Genomic DNA, 17,548 nt, shown 5'->3' with positions numbered 1-17,548 from the left:
CTACCGATTTGATCGGGCTGCTGGTGCTCCCTTGCACCTGCCAGTGCAGGCGGTCCCTCCTCTCCCCCCCCCCCCCCAACCTTTCCTGTCATGGACGGAGGAGCCGTGCGCTACAACAGCTTGTTCTGAATGTGCACGTAAAACCCTATGACCTGACCTGACCTAATTCTTTTTAAGTGTCCGTATCCCGAAGGTTCAAGCACGCCCACCCCGGACTTAGCCTCTGACATCGCCAGTGACCAATTCCGGGGCAGGGGGGGGGGGGGGGTGTATAAAATGCAAAGATGTAATGTGGAAATTAATTTCACAGGCACGCGTTGGAGGGGGGAGGGGTCTGGGTCAAAACCCTTTACAAGTCAAGAAATTTTTTTGGGCGGTGAATATATTTTCGGAGGGGGGGGAGCATGACTCAACCCCCTACAAACTTCCGTCATCACAGTCTAGACATCCCCAGCCCACCCCCTCCCCCCTGCTAAAATTACTGCACACGCGCCTGTGTCAGTAACATCTTAGATCGAATGTTGGTAACAAAGAAAGTTGACTTCCTAACACTATGGATGGGGGGGGGGGGGGGGGGGCAACAGTAGAAAATAGTTTTGAAAGAATACTGCCATGGTACTATAGTTAGGCGCGGATTCAGGTGGGACCCTCCCCTATTTTTGGTCAAACAATATACAAATATATATTACAGAATACATTATTCCGTCCACCTGTCAAGGACTTTTAAATTTTATTTTCAAAAACAAAACAAGGGTTGCTGGGCCCCCTCTATTAAAAATCCTGGATCCGCGCCTGATAGTGTTTGTCAGCTACATAAAAAGGCACTTTTAAATTGAAAAAAGGCATTTTACCAATTATTCGTTTTATCTTTTTTTTTTCCCCCCCCCGAGGGTGTGCAGCTACCCCCCTGTCTGCCTCTAGGTACGGCACTGAATAGAGGTTATTATTTCTACACTTATGATATCACAGAGTAATTTGCCTGAAATAAACTGCTCTTTGTTGCTATTGTATTACATGTCTGACTAATAGAGCGTGTTTAGCAACTAAAAAGGACATTAAATAGGCCAACATTTCGTGGTTTAGAATGATATACAAAGTGGACTTTATCGTACAATCATAATATTATGTAATGCTAATTTCCGACTGTCAACTGTCACGACGATGTTGATCAACTCGAAGGTTTCGTTGTAATTTGCCAAACTCCAATGGTAAGACGCGTGCGCTCAGATATGTGTAAACAACTAATGGGTTATACGACGAGAATCGAGTTGTAAGAGCACTCTGACTAGCAACTGGACAGTCGTAAAAGTCGCGAGAGCAGAAAGTTGGGCAACTTTCTGCTGACAGTTGGTAGTCTGATACTAGCATAGTATTACATGCAAACAAAAATATACAATAGAAAGTAAAAGAAAGTTTGAGCTGTTTCAAAATATTTGGACGATCGGAAACACATTAAACAATACAGACAAAAAGCAGAGGCGGATCTACGGGTGCCCCAGGGGCCCGGACCCCCCCCTAAATTTTGCGATAGTTGTAATTTTATTATATATTAATTTTCATTTTTTTTACGATCCCCCTCCAAGCCTCCCCCAATGTTCCCTTGGCATTCCACCTCATGTCACTGGGTCCCCCTAAATGGATTTTCTGGATCCGCCACTGAAAAGCTTTGTTAGTTGCACACCTTTTTCAGTTTGCAGTAAATTCACGGTAGTCTACGACTCTAGTTTAAGTCAGGCCTATTCTCAAACAACCATTTTGTTTTGAGCTAAACGTGTGCAAAGTATTTCGACTGATTCCCGAAGCGGTCATTCAGTTTTGTGTGTAGCGTAAAATTTAAAAAAACAAAAACAAAAAAAACAAAAACAAAACACCCAGTCTAACAAGCGTTAACGAAAAATAACTTGCCTAAGTTCATGGAAACGTTTTTCATAAACGTTTGCAAACTATTTTGACTAGTTTCCGAAATGCTATTCGGTTTAGTGTATAGCGTTAAAAAAACAAACAAAAAACAAACAAACAAACAAACAAACAAAAAAACCACCAGTTTAACAAGCGTTGGCTAAACCTAACTTTTGCGTTTACTATTTCGACTGGTTCCCGAAATAGTCATTCCGTTTTTAAAAATTGGCACTCTAAATACGGAACTAATTTTATCATTAATAAAACCCTATATAAATATTCTCATTTCGTTTGGTGTGTGTGTGTGTATGTATGTGTGTGTGTGTGTGTGGTGTGTGTGTGTGTGTGTGTGTGTGTGCGTCGTTTCTAATGGTTTGCATAAAAACAATTAAGTTATAACATGTATATGCACAAATATTTATACCAAAGTGAACTATGATTGCGCAAATTTAATATCACAAGTAAATTAGTAGTGTAACATTATTTAAAAAAACACACACAAAAAAACACTGACAAATAAAACAACGAAAAAACCCCCCACCCCAACTCATTATGAGTTGCACCTGTAATTATTTGGGTTCAGAATCACGTGGTCATATGACGGTGGGGGCGATATGAAAGATATTTGGGTTGTGACGTCAGTTCCGCTCTCACTAATTTGAGACTGTGAAACCGAATAAGATGGCGGCTGCTCATCCAGATGCGGATGTTCATTAGACACACACATCTCATACGGTGGGGGTTCCGCCGCGAACTCTCTTGGATAAGGGGGCGGGGTTACTGAGAAGTCCGAATCGTCAAACGCCTCGTTTTCAAACGACCCAACACCGTATATGGCATTCCTGTCGGGTAAAGTTCCAGCGGGTAACGTCCCTTGACCGTTACTCGGCAGCGTTGAGATCTCAGGCGTAACGCGCGATGGTTCCTGTCCATTTCTTCTAAATCGCGAAACAAGAGAATGGACGAGCCTGCTGAAGCAGGAGCATTTATTCCGACACGTGTGGAGTCGATCGCTGGCGTAGTTCGAGCAGCACGCGCTCAGCTTCAAACAGCGACCAGACAGTCGCTCTCGGCGGCCATGTTTCTTCTTGAAGAACTCCCAGAATGCACAGAGCACTATGATTGCTATGGCGACGCCAATCAGTTGACCGATCCACCGGAAAGGAAGTGAGCCGCTCGAACAGGCGTCATTTCTTTCGCTACCTGTAATTGGAAAATAAATTAATAATTGAATGAATGGATAGGTGGATGGAAATTCTTATCTAGACGTATTATCTTGAATAAAATGACACGAACTACTGATTTAATGTCGCATCAGCACATTACGGTACGGTACGGTTATTATTATTATTATTATTTTATTATTATTTTTTTTAATCTTATTTCATCTTTTATTTTAACACTTGTGAAGACAGAGAAAGAGAGAGGTACGGTAAGTGTGTGGGGTGGGGGTGGGGGGGGTGGGGGGGGGGTGGAGGGGGACCACTGCCGCCTTGTAGCATACTCCTAAATAAAGTAAAGTTTGTTTTATTTAACGACGCCACTAGAGCACATTGATTTTTTATCTTATCATCGGCTATTGGACGTCAAACATATGGTCATTCTGACACTGGTTTATTTTTGGAGGAAACCCGCTGTCGCCACATAGACTACTCTTTTACGACAGGCAGCAAGGGATCTTTTGTTAGCGCTTCCCACAGGCAGGATAGCACAAACCATGGCCTTTGTTGAACCAGTTATGGATCACTGGTCGGTGCAAGTGGTTTACACCTACCCATTGAGCCTTGCGGAGCACTCACTCAGGGTTTGGAGTCGGTATCTGGATTAAAATCCCATGCCTCGACTGGCATCCGAACCCAGTACCTACCAGCCTGTAGAACGATGGCCTAACCACGACGCAATCGTCTTTTACATGCGCTGTCAAGGTTCGCACAGGCTTGAAAAGTACTGGAATTTCAAGCCCTGTCTTGAAAAGTCCATAAATTTGAAATTAACCTTGAAAAGTACTTGAAAACTGCAGAATGTCATGAAAAGTCCTAAAAGTAATTGAAAAGTCCTGGAATTTCTGTATGTTGTGCTTGAAAATAATTATTTCAATAAAGATAGTAACAATTTAAAATATTAGCGGCGAGAGCGTACATGTATTTTGACGAATGCGGTTCATTTACTGTTGATTCGGTGGCTTCGGTAACTTTCGTACAGTTCCGGTAGCGTCTACAAGTTCGTTCGTATATTTCCGTGATCGTTCGTCAAGCTTCGTTATATTGCAAATGGCCGCTCGCATCAGCGAACATGTTAAGTGGCTGTGCTTTTGTGGAAGTATTTGTCTTTGAGTTGTGATCATGGGCAAGTGCGTGTTTAATCGGATATGGCTGACCCAGTTGCCTTGGGTCAGAGAACACAAATGTGACCGACATAAAGCGTCTTGCTCGCTGTGCAACAAGTGTATTGATCAGAAAACTGGCAATATGTTGTTTGTGACAAAAAGTCAAATGCATTCAGGCGCACTGTTGTGGACAAAAAGAACGATCTCATAACAGTTGAGGAAAAACTGAATGATAAACTTTCTGCTCTGAAGGGTTGAACAATTTGCCTGTTTGCCTATTAGCATGACATTGGTTATCCTCACTGAGATTTTTTGTGTTCAACTAATGCTTGCTTTGTTTAGTTGTATTGTAACAGTGTTGCAGTATTCTTAATGAACTTCCCATTAAAAGTGTATTTTCTCACATACAGAAAATGTTTTTTATGAATATTTGAGAGGTAAAATGTCCTTGAATTTCATAAGAAAAAGCCTTTAAAAACCCTTGAAAAGTCCTTGAATGAGATCAGGAAATTTCTGTATGAACCATGGCTGTCCCATAGACATGACAGTACATCCCACAACCTTAGATGTACCAGTCATGCGACACTGGTTGGGAGTCCCATCAACGTCGATCGATCCTGCCACCTAACGCACCTCAGTCGCGTGTTCGATCATTCAGTTGTCAATCGGCTATAAGCGACATCTGATATATTTGTAATATTAAATTACTCACAACTAAGAAACGTTCAGAAGGAGGGGGTAGGGGGGGGGGGGGCGAGCTGTTGACTGGTACCATAGTCCTGTATCACTTCAAGATAGCCACAATGAACCAGTCTCCTAAATGACTGCGATTGCTTGGTCTCTTGAAAATGCATCCTTTTGTCAAGTGTTTTGCCACCCCATCCCCCACCCTCCTCCGGTTCAAAATGACCCCACTTCATCCATTGTAACCATGCGGAATTATGTCATTAAGGAAGGAAGGAAATGTTTTATTTAACGACGCACTCAACACATTTTATTTACGGACCACACAGATATTGACTGAGGAAACCCGCTTTCCCAGTACCTACCAGCCTGTAGATCGATGGCCTAACCACGACGCCACCGAGGCCGGTTTAAATAACAACGATTACTTACTTCTGTAGCTGATCTTGAAACCTTTTCCCTCTCTAGACGAATCAGACCGGAAGATGATGAGCATTGTGCCGTTTGTTCCAGAGAAACACGCCTTGTCCAAGGTGCAGGCTCGTTTTAGAAGAGAACCGTTTGTGTACGAGCCTGTGAAATGTAAAACAGCAAAATGAAAAAAAAAAAAAAAAATTAAAACAAAAATAATTATATATATATATATATATATATATATATATATATATATATATAAAATAAATAAATAAACAAAATTTAATTTTTTTTATGGACACCACTCAATCTCACTGGCGGATTCAGAGTGGGGGGGGGGGGGTTCAAAGTGATCACGTGACCCTTTCCGCAAGTTTCAAGTGCCCTTTTTAATGACATCAAAAAACAAATCATGACAAATGATGGTAACCAATGAATTGCACCGAAAACGTATCTCGGAACATCTTTATTTTGAGGGCGGGGCGGGGGGGGGGGGGGGGGGGGGCGTGACGTAGCCCAGTGGTAAAGTCGTTGAACAAAAACAAACTTTTAACTTTTTGCTATTAATGGAAAAAATGTAGCAGGTTTTCTCTCTGAGACTGTCAAAATTACCAAATGTTTGACATCCAATAGCTGATGATTAATAAATCAATGTGTTCTAGTGGTGTCGTTAAACAAAAGAAAACTATTTTGCGAAGAATGTCCTCGAATCCACCAACAGATTTCGCTTACTTTGGGATCTCGGCTCATTTGCCGTTGACAAACTCAAACCTGCCCTTTTTAGAAGTTCGTGACACCCTCCCCCCTTACAAAATCCTGGATCCGCCTCTGCCACTAGAAAACACAGATGTATTTTTTTTTGTATGATAGCCTATTAGATGTCAAACATTTGGAAATTCTGATACCTAATCTTCGGAAGAAGACCCATTGCATTTTACCATTAGCAGCAAGGGGTCTATTATATGAGCTTTTTCAGACAGGACAGCACACACCACGACCTGAGGAAGTTGGGTTCTATGTAACAACTTTTTTTGAGGAGATACCGATGAAGAAATTAGCTTCCGCCACGCTCAAACACACACACACACACACACACACACACACACACACACACACACACACACACACACACACACACACACACACACACACACACACACACACACACACACACACACACACACATATATATATACATGTAGTGATTTCCCCAGAAATTTGGCAAGGCATGGTAGACTAAACACTTTTCGGGCATGTTTTTCATTAAAAATACACAAAAATTAATTGAAATAAACATTAATGTAATTTATGTGCTTGCTTTAATAAATGAATGGCAAAAGATATAAAAGGCATATTTTATTAATTTGAGGTGTTTTATAAAGGCAATTTTAGAATTACTGAAAAAGACTTGTTTAATCATGATGCTGATTAAGACAAGATGGTGCTAGTCTGTTGAGGCATGGTGTTACACCATGCTAAAACAAGCTAGGGAAAACATACACACTATATATATATACTCTTCAAAAAAAGAAACGCAAAAGGGTACAAATGGGTTATAACTCCGATTTTATGTTTCCTACCGGTTCATGCTTTGTGAATGTAAGGTCATTGCATGTCCCAAACACATTCCCACGGTTACATTCGATAAAACGCAGCTACTGTACAATAAAGTTCCAAAATGTGAATATTCGCAAAAACGTAGCCACGTGCAAACCATGTCACCACTGCACGTGCGTTGTCTGCACGTGCAACATGAACACCGACAGTATAAAAGTGCAGGGTGTTCGTTTGCCTGGCCTCTGTATCTGGCCGACAGTTGACAATCCAGGACATGCCACGTCTCAGTGAACCGCAGAGAAACAATGCCATCGGCCGACTAGACGCAGGCGAATCCAGAACGGCCGTTGCCAGGGCATTCCATGTGTCTCCAAGCACCATCTCCAGACTGTGGGACTGTTACCAGCAACATGGATCAACACGTGACCTCCCTAGATCCGGTCGACCACGGGTCACTACCCCCGGGCAGGACCGCTACATCCGGGTACGCCACCTTCGGGAACGATTGACTACTGCCACCTCCACAGCCGCAGCAATACCAGGTTTGCGCAGGATATCCGACCAGACCGTACGGAACCGCCTACGTGAGGTAGGAATTCGTGCCAGACGTCCAGTTCGAGGTGTCATCTTAACACCACAACACCGTCGACTCCGACTGCAGTGGTGCCAGATTCATCGACAATGGCCTCAACTGCGATGGAGACAGGTGTGGTTCAGTGACGAGTCCCGATTTCTGCTCCGACGTCATGATGGAAGATGTCGCGTGTATAGGCGTCGTGGTGAACGTTATGCGGCAAACTGCGTGCAGGAAGTGGACAGATTCGGCGGGGGTAGTGTCATGGTGTGGGCAGCCATCTCACACACTGGCAGAACTGACCTGGTCCACGTGCAGGGCAACCTGAATGCACAGGGCTACATTGACCAGATCCTCCGGCCACACATCGTTCCAGTTATGGCCAACGCCAACGCAGTGTTCCAACATGACAACGCCAGGCCTCACACAGCACGTCTCACAACGGCTTTCCTACAGAACAACAACATTAATGTCCTTCCTTGGCCATCGATATCACCGGATTTGAACCCAATTGAGCATCTATGGGACGAGTTGGACCGACGCCTCCGACAGCGACAACCACAGCCCCAGACCCTGCCCGAGCTGGCAGCAGCCTTGCAGGCCGAGTGGGCCACCATCCCCCGGGACGTCATCCGTACTCTGGTTGCTTCAATGGGCAGGCGGTGCCAGGCAGTTGTCAACACACGCGGAGGCCACACCCGGTATTGACTCCAGATGACCTTGACCTTGGTGGTGTGTCCTATCACTTACTCACAATGGACTAGAGTGAATTGTGAACAATCCTGCAACATTTGGTAATTATCGGACTCACCATTCAATAATGAAATCAATTCTCCAAATGTTACGACAATGTGGTTTTGCGTTTCTTCTTTTGAAGAGTATATATATGCTCCTCCTTTGCATTATGCCAAGTCAGTTCTGGTAAAGGGTTCACATTCAGAGCAAGCTGTTGTAGCACACGCCTGTCATGGACGCAGGTGTCGACTTTCGCAGGCTCCTTCGTCTAGGACAGAAAAGCCTTTGCATTATGTGGTAATTTTTGGCATGTTTCCATCAGAGAACTGTTCAAGCACGTCTGTCGTGGGCACAACCTCCGACTTAGCCAGAGAGTAGTGTTCATGACAGGGAGGGGGAGGGGAGAATTCGAGCTATGGCTATGGTTTCGTTTTGTATTGGCTTATTGATTGATAACAACATAATAATATCCTTTTGCATTAGCAGCAAGGGGCCTATTTGTATACATGTGCAGTTGATATTTCCTGTAAATGTTGTAATACATACCATCATAAAATTCCAGATAGTCACTTGGACAGTTACTGGGTTGTGATTCGAGTTTCATCGCCTCCATGATGATATCGATGACGTCATCTGAATGTTTCGCTCGCAACAAAAATGCATCAAAAGTGTTGCTAAAAATAGAAAACACAAATATCGTGTGGACGAGCTGTGACGATGACGAGTATAACATGCATCTAGATTTTACTGTTGATAATGCGGGTTTTTTAAGTCTCTTATAAAAGTTTTGTTTAACGACACCACTAGAGCACATTGATTTATTAATCATCGACTATTGGATGTCAAACATATGGTCATTCTGACACAGTCATAGAGAGGAAACCCGCTACATTTTTCCATTAATAGCAAGGGATCTTTTATATGCGCCATCCCATAGACAGAATAGCACATACCACGGCCTTTGATATACCAGTTGTGGTGTACTGGCTGGAACGAGAAATAGCCTAATGGGCCCACCAACGGGGATCGATCCCAGACCGACCGCGCATCAGGCGAGCGCTTTACCACTGGGCTACGTCCCGCCCCAGTCTTTTATGATGTCACAAGGAGTGGTCTTTATATTGTTTAATAGGAATGGTCTAATGTAGTTTGTTGTATATAGAGAATAATACATGAGTGGCCGTTAAATACCATTTATCTCACAACGAGTTGTTTTAAAATGTGTCTAACGAGCGAAAACGAGTTTGATACGTTTTTAAACAACGAGTTGTGAGATAAATTGTATCTAACGTACACGAATGTATTATTCTATTTCTTACATATCCTCAAAAACAAGATTTTAAGCACATTTTAACATCTTTTTCGACTAAATGTTATTTACAGCCGTTGCACTTGTAACTAACTTACGCGTCACAGACACATGATTGTCAGGTTAACTATACGTCACAGTGTAATCGATTTCCATCGTGTTGTTTTTCATAGGATTATAACACCCAGACTATAACATCCAGGTTGATATTGATTACACCTGACAGGTGAAATCACAAGTACTAAGTTTAGCAGAGGGGTGGTCTCAGGTGTATATAATATCTAACTGGGTGTTATAGTCTGTTTCAAATTACATATGTTTAGCAGTAAAATTGTAAATACATCTCATATTTCTATCTATAACAGGTCATTTATAATCATTTTTTTGTAGCGGTTGTTTGAATACCGTAACAGGTCATGATAATACTGACACATTTTTATGTTTTTATTTCAGGGATTTTCATAACTAATATATAAGACTGGAAAATCACCTGGGTATAATTTTGATTAGTATTTTAGTACAAATATTAGAACGATCAGAAACACGAGTGATATACAGACACTAATATTTTATGTAGAAAAATATATTGGATATGAAGTTAGGCCTACAATCGTTAAAAAGTCTGTTAGTCGATAACATCTTAAAAATTGCATCAAACTCAGAAATGTCACTTTAATTGAATATCCCTTATTTATTTTAAACAGCAGACTTACCTTCGATAGCGGAAGGGGTAGTCCTCAGAAGTTAAAGTTCTCCACTCTTTTTCGGCGGCGATCACGGAGGAGGTTATCTCACAATTCACTCTCACTGAAATGAAGAAGAAGTTTGTTTTGTTTAACGACACCACTGGGGCACATTGATTAATTAATCATCGGCTACTGGATGTCAAACATTTGGTAATTCTGACTCGTAGTCATCAGAGGAAACCCGCTACATGTGTCCTAATGCAGCAAGGGATCTTTTATATGCACTTTCCCACAGACAGGAAAGCACATACCACGGCCTTTGTCCAGTTGTGGTTCATTGGTTTGAACGAGAAAATCTCAATCAGTTGAATGTGTTCACCGAGGTGGTTCGATCCTGCGACGCAAGCACCTCAAGCAAGCACTCAACTGACTGAGCTAAATCCCGCCCTTCACTGAAATGATGACGATGATTAAATGAATGGAATATTGTGTTAACGACACCTCAGAACATTTTAAACTCTACAAATTGTAGTAGTTTCTAAGTTCAAGGACCAATACTCTGTCTAAAATGGGTAACTCGATAGAAAAAATGTATCGCTCCAGCCAGTGCAGCATACCAAAGGCCGTGGTATGTACTACCCTGTCTGTGGGGTGGTGCATATAAAAGATCCCTAGCTACTAATCGAAAACAGTAGCCCATGAAGTGGCGACAGCGGGTTTCCTCTCTCAATATCTGTGTGGTCCATAACCATATGTCTGACGTCATATAACCGTAAATAAAATGTGTTGAGTGCGTCGTTAAATAAAACATTTCTTTCTTTCTTTCGATGGGAAAAGAGAACGTAAATGTTTTAACGACACCACTAAAACACATTGATTTATTTCATTTCATTTCAACTTATGTTCGTGCTTATATCCAATTAAGGTTCAAGCACGCTGTCCTGGGCACACACCTAAGCTATCTGGGCTGTCTGTCCAGGACAGTGGGTTAGTTATTAGTGGTTAGTGAGAGCGAAGAGGGTGTAGAGGTCTTACACCTACCCACTGAGTAGTTAAAACTGGGTGGGAGCCGGTACCGGGCTGCGAACCCTGTACCTACCAGCCTTATCTCCGATGGCTGTAACCACGACACCACCGAGGCCTGTAATGTATCACTGATGTCACTCAGCATTTATAATCCAAATACGTCTGCAACCCTGTACCTACCAGCCTTATTATGATTTATTAATTATCGGCTATTGGATGTCAGACATTTGGTCATTTGTAAATACAATCATAGAGAGGAAATTCCGACACCTGCTACATGTTTTTCCATTAGGTCAAGTCAAGTCAGGTTATAGGTTTTAACGTGCACGTTCAGGACAAGGAAAAGGTTTGGGGTGGGTGCGAGATTTTTCGACCGCGCTGGCAGATGCAAGAGAGCGCAAGCAGCTCGACCAGGGTCGGCGACGAGGGTTGGTTTTTGGTGCTATTGAATTAGCAAATGTTCCGTAGGATCAAAGCCAAATAGAAAATGTTGAAGGTACCGGCTCCCACCCTGAGCGAGTTTTAACACCATCTTTTGTCTCACCAACAACTAACAACTAACTCACTGTCCTGGAACGTGAAATACTCCAATGGGCCCAGCGACGGAGATCGATCCTAGACTGACCGCGCATCAGGCGAGCTCTTTACTACTAGGCTACGTCCCGCCCCGCGTATTCGCCTGATGTGTAGTCGGTCTAGGATCGATCCCCGTCGGCGGGTCCATTGGGTTATTTCTCGCTCCAGCCAGTACACCACGACTGGTATATCAAAGGCTGTGGTATGTGCTATCCTGTCTCTGGGATGGTGCATATAAAAGATCCCTTACTGCTAATGAAAAAAATGTTTCTGAGAATATATGTCAACATTACCAAATGTTTGATATCCAATGGTTAATTAAATGATATTTGTCAACGATTAATACATCAATGTGCTCCAGTGGTGTCGTTAAACAGAACAAACTAACTGGTTTTAATTGGACCAACCGTAGCATGGACGTAATACACATTTTGTGTTATTAAAAAGGTGAAGGATGGTATTATATTCGAGCCCCATTGTTAAGTAGATCGTATATATTATATGGATGAACCATTACAAAATTGTGTGCAATGTTAGAACATGATCTTAAAAACAAATTAATGTACCAATCAGAGGCGGATCTAGGGGGCCCCAAGGGCCCGGCCCTCACCCTAAATTTTGCGACAGTTATAAGTTTATTATATATTAATTTTCATTTTGTTTACGATCCCCTCCAAACCTCTCCCAAAGTTCCATTGGCATTCCGCTTCATGTATTTGCCCCCCCCCCCACCCCCCACCCCCCAAAAAAAGAGAGAAAAAAAGAGAAGATTTTCTGGATCCGCCACTGCCAATCGCAGTCTGTATGCTTCTCTATCTGTAATTACAGCCTTAAGTTAACTACGGCAGTTTGTTATCACAGAACAGTCATATTTTTAACGACACCTCAGCACATTTTATAAACTGAAACTAAAACTAAACTACATCCCACCCGTTTGTTGTCCGTAAGTGTTACAAGCATTTTCCATGGATAGCATTTAATAGTGGCAACAAGGGAATCCCCTTGTCATAAGTGTATCAAAGTTTCGAGTTACAGTCGAATTCCTCTGCTTTTTATATCCCGAAATTGGCCACTGGCTAGGTCAGAGGTCAAATTCGGGATGAGCGTGCCTGAACCTATTTTTGTATACGAGCTTGTTAAAAGAGTTCCCATGCCCTCTATCTTTACATTTACTTAAAGGGACATTCCCGAGTTTGCTGCATTGTAAGATGTTTCCGACTAATAAAATAGTTCTACGATTAAACTTACATATTAAATATATTTTCTTGTATATCAGTGCCTGTATATTCAATGTATTTCTGGTCTTCTTAATATTTGTAAGAAGCCCAAACTGGATTTTGTTTTCCAATAATTTCGTACGTACGAAAAAAAACATATTTTAGGAAATAAAATGAAATTTAACATGGTACAAATATTAGAATAATCAGAAACACGTTTAATATACAGCCACTAATATTTTATGCAGAAAAAATATTTGATATGTAATTACAATCGTTAAAAAGTCTCTGTTAGTCGATAACAACTTAAAAATTGCAACAAACTCAGGAATATCCCTTTAAGGGGACATTCCTGAGTTTGCTGCATTGTAAGATGTTTCCGACTAATAAAATATGTCTACGATTAAACTTACATATTAAATATATTTTTTTGTTTAGAATGTCAGTGTCTGTATATTCAATGTGTTTCTGGCCGTCTTAATATTTGTAAGAAGCCCAAACTGGATTTTGTCTTCAAATAATATCGTACGTACGAAAAAAAAAAAATATATATAAATATAAATATATTTTAGGAAATAAAATGAAATTTAACAAATATTAGAAAGATCAGAAACACGTTTAATATACAGCCATTAATATTTTATGCAGAAAATATATTTGATATGTAATTACAATCGTTAAACAGTCTGTCAGTCGATAACATCTTTAAAATTGCAACAAACTCAGGCATGTCCCTTTAACGCCAAAGCTACGTGTCTTTCGGGTTATACCACTAAACGTTTGGGTTTCTTTCTTCTTCTTTTTTTTTTTTTCTTTTTTTTTACAACTGTGGAAGTGCTGTCGTGGCGAACGCGTAACACCCAAATATTTACGACTGATTCGAGCGAGTTACAAGCCGGGACAGGCGGACAAACTGACAGAAGTTTGTTTTGTTTAACGACACCACTGAATCACCTTGGTTAATTAATTATCGGCTATTGGATGTCAAACATTTGGTAATCCTGACTCATAGTCATCAGAGGAAACCCGCTTCATTTTTCCTAATGCAGCAAGGGATCTTTCATATGCGCTTTCCCAAAGACAGGAAAGCAGATACCACGGACCTTATAATCAATTGTGGTGCACTGTTGGAACGAGAAAAAAACCTAATCAGCTGAATGGATCCACCGAGGTGTTTCAATCCTGCGACGCAAGCACCTCAAGCGAGCACTCAACCGACTGAGCTTTAATCCCGCCCCAACAATCTAACAGACAAATAAAAGGACGGAATGAATGAATGAATGAATGAATGAATGAATGAATGTTTAACGACAACACTCCAGCACGAAAAATACATCGGCTATTGGGTGTCAAACTATGGTAATGCAAACAAATAAAGTGATGATTAACATCAGCATAAAAATTCAAGATTTAATTAAAAACAGTGTAAAGAACTGTGCAAAAATACAAATATCACAGATAAATACTGACCTTTACTCAAAATTTCAATTTTGTGCTGTATTGGCCATTCTCAAAGAGAATGTTACACCCCTGCATCACGGTGAGGTTACAGTACGCACAGAGGTAAAAGGACGGAGTTGAAACTTATAGTCCACTCAATAATATATACACTGTATATAGTTAACGTACTAGATGAACAACATTTGCAATTCAGGTAGGGTGCGGGGTAGCTCGAGTCACCCAGACCGGCCTCGGCAGTGTTGTGGTTAAGCCATAAAGCTGGTAGGTACCGAGTTCGCAGCCCGGTACCGGCTTCCACCCAGAAAGAGTTTTAACGACTCAATGAGTAGGTATATGACCACTACCCCCCTCTTGGGCTATTTCTCGCTCCAGCCAGTGCACCACGACTGGTGCATCAAAGGTCGTGGTACGTGCTATCCTGTCTATGGGATGGTGCATATAAAAGATCCCTAGCTGCTAATCGAAAAAAGTAGCCCATGACGTGGCGACAGCGCGTTTCTTCCATCAATATCTGTGTGGTTAACCATATGTCCGACGCCATATAAACGTAAATAAAATGTGTTGAGTGTATCGTAAAATAAAAAAATGTCCTCCTTCCTTACTAACCCCTCTCCCTAACAACTAACCAACTGTCCTGGAGAGACGGCCCAGATAACTGAGGTGTGTGCCCAGGACAGCGTGTTTGAACCTTAATTGGATATAAGTACGAACTTAAGTTGAAATGAATAAAATGAAAAAAAGAAGAAAAGAAAGAAATGTTTTATTTAACGACGCACTCAACACATTTTATTTACGGTTATATGGCGTCAGACATATGGTTAAGAACCACACAGATATTGAGAGAGGAAACCCGCTGTCGCCACTTCATGGGCTACTTTTTTCGATTATCAGCAATGGATCTTTTATATGCATCCCACAGACAGGGTAGTACATAGGTCTACCACGGCCTTTGATATACCAGTCGTGGTGCACTGGCTGGAACGAGAAATTTTATTATGAACAAAAAAATAATAATAAAAAAAATTAATATATATATATATATATATATATATATATATATATATATATATATATATATATATATATATATATATATATATCAGTGCTAGCCCTGAGTGGCTATTTTTGTTCGCCAAAAAATTCGCCAATCTTCAATTTCTTTCGCCAATCTAAATATGTATTCGCCAATTACATTTTGGCATTTCAGTTAAAATATTTTGTTTTTAATCCTGTACTTTATGATAATATAGTACATGCTAAGATGTACTTATTATTCAGTTTACGTCTTGTGTGACACTGTTTTAGGGGATTATTGTTTAGCAGATGTTTCAACCTGAAAAGAAAAATTAATTAGATCTGCTCGAATTTTAGTATAAACCATCCGCGTATTAGACCAAACTCTGTGGTTATCGACGGCAGTGTGCAACGGTACATAATAGAAAAAAATCTTATTTTTTTTGGAAACAAAATGACCAGACAGGCTGTTTTATTTTATGAAACAAAAATTTATATATATATATATATATATATATATATATATATATATATATATATATAAGTGCGTAACTCTTGATCATACCCTACCCCATGACCTCGTTTTGTAACTACCCTCCAAACTTACCTATATGATTTATTACTCAGTTTACTGAATACTGTTCATAATTGTTTTGGTGTCCAACTCAAGAGTATTGCCAGTCACCCAAAATAAAGACAAAGGAAACGTCTTTATATGTTATTTCTATCAAAACACTGGCTCGCGACTGTTTCACAAGTGGAAAAATGCTCATTCAGTTTCACGCCGGTTTTGAGAGACTTGTATTTCTGTGCAAGGGGCGGAGGGATGTATCATGTTGGCGTTTATATTATATCAATAGATATAGCAGATATGAATTATTCAGACAGACAAACATGCATCTATACAAACATACATCTATACAAACATACATACATACATACATACATACATACATACATGCATACACACATGTATCTGTGGCCGAATGGTTATCGTGGTGGTTTAGGAATTCGGTTTTATAGGTTCGAACTCCAGAAACGGGCTGAGAGACAATTTGTGAGGCCAAAACTGATTTTATCCCCTGTGCCACAGCTATGCCGATACAAGTAAAGCCCGACATACATATAGATATTCATACACACTTTAAAAAATATCTATATTTTCGTTACAGCCAGTACTCCAAAACCGTTATAACAAATGCCTGTCTGTGGGGTGCTGTATATAACAGATATTTTGCTGTTGATCAAACCGAGAAAGCCATGAACCGACGTCATACATAACCATAAATAAAATGTGTTGAGTGATTCGTTAAATAAAACATGGCTTTCCTTTCATGCACACTGCATCCATGAATACTTATTAAATGTGCTCGAAAGTTTGTGATCGATATGTCTACTGCTTATATTCAACTAAGGTTCAAGCATGCTGTTCTGGGTTCACATATTAGATATCTGATCTGTCTGTCCAGGACAGTGGGCTAGTTGTTAGTGGTTAGTGGTCAGTGAAAGAGAAGAGGGTAAAGTGGTCTTACACCTACCCACTGAGTCGTTAAAAATCGCTCCAGGTGGGAGTCGGTACCGGGCTACGAACCCAGTACCTGTCAGCCGTATATAAATTAGGTCCGATGGCCTACCCAGCCCACTCCCCTGGGTGTTGGATCGCCTAACCAGATTGGGCGCAAGGCCCACCCCGATCGTTGTCCTTTCCTCCAGGACTAAGTTTAAGGAAGTCAACAATATATAATTTTATAGACTGTCCGGCCTAAAATAGTGTCTACTAAATTTTTGAAAACAACAATATTATATTTCCCATTAGAACGACACATCAAAAATATTAAAGTCCCCTATATTTAGAGTAAAATTCAAAATTATCCCTACTTAACCCTCCCCGCCTGGTCCAGCCACTGGCCATGCCAGAGACGGGACCGGGGGGGGGGGGGAGGAAGGGGACATGCCTGAACCTTAGTGGACATAGGCATGTTAAAAATGATCTCAATCTAAATCTTAACCACGACACCACCGAGGCCGGTGTTGTGAGTTATATATTACACTGCCGCCGTCAAACCGAGT

At 41.0% G+C, this 17,548-nt stretch overlaps 1 protein-coding gene across 1 annotated transcript in view; it reads right to left on the bottom strand.

Moving 5' to 3' along the window:
• Positions 1 to 882: 882 nt before the first annotated feature.
• The window catches only part of LOC121377637, a 19,262-nt gene continuing 2,596 nt past the window's right edge, over positions 883 to 17,548 (bottom strand). Inside the window, exons 2-5 of the mRNA XM_041505705.1 lie at positions 10,212 to 10,305; positions 8,736 to 8,863; positions 5,342 to 5,482; positions 883 to 3,102 (exon numbers count right to left, since the gene is read on the bottom strand). Coding sequence (XP_041361639.1) covers positions 2,450 to 3,102; positions 5,342 to 5,482; positions 8,736 to 8,863; positions 10,212 to 10,305 — 1,016 coding nt within the window. The 3' untranslated portion in view covers positions 883 to 2,449. The remainder of the gene's footprint in view (positions 3,103 to 5,341; positions 5,483 to 8,735; positions 8,864 to 10,211; positions 10,306 to 17,548) is intronic.

Source organism: Gigantopelta aegis, chromosome 7 (assembly GCF_016097555.1).
Source record: "Gigantopelta aegis isolate Gae_Host chromosome 7, Gae_host_genome, whole genome shotgun sequence".
Classification (NCBI taxonomy): Eukaryota; Metazoa; Mollusca; class Gastropoda; order Neomphalida; family Peltospiridae; genus Gigantopelta; species Gigantopelta aegis.
Note: the sequence above shows the minus strand (reverse complement) of the source record. Positions and strands in the feature narration are given on the sequence as shown.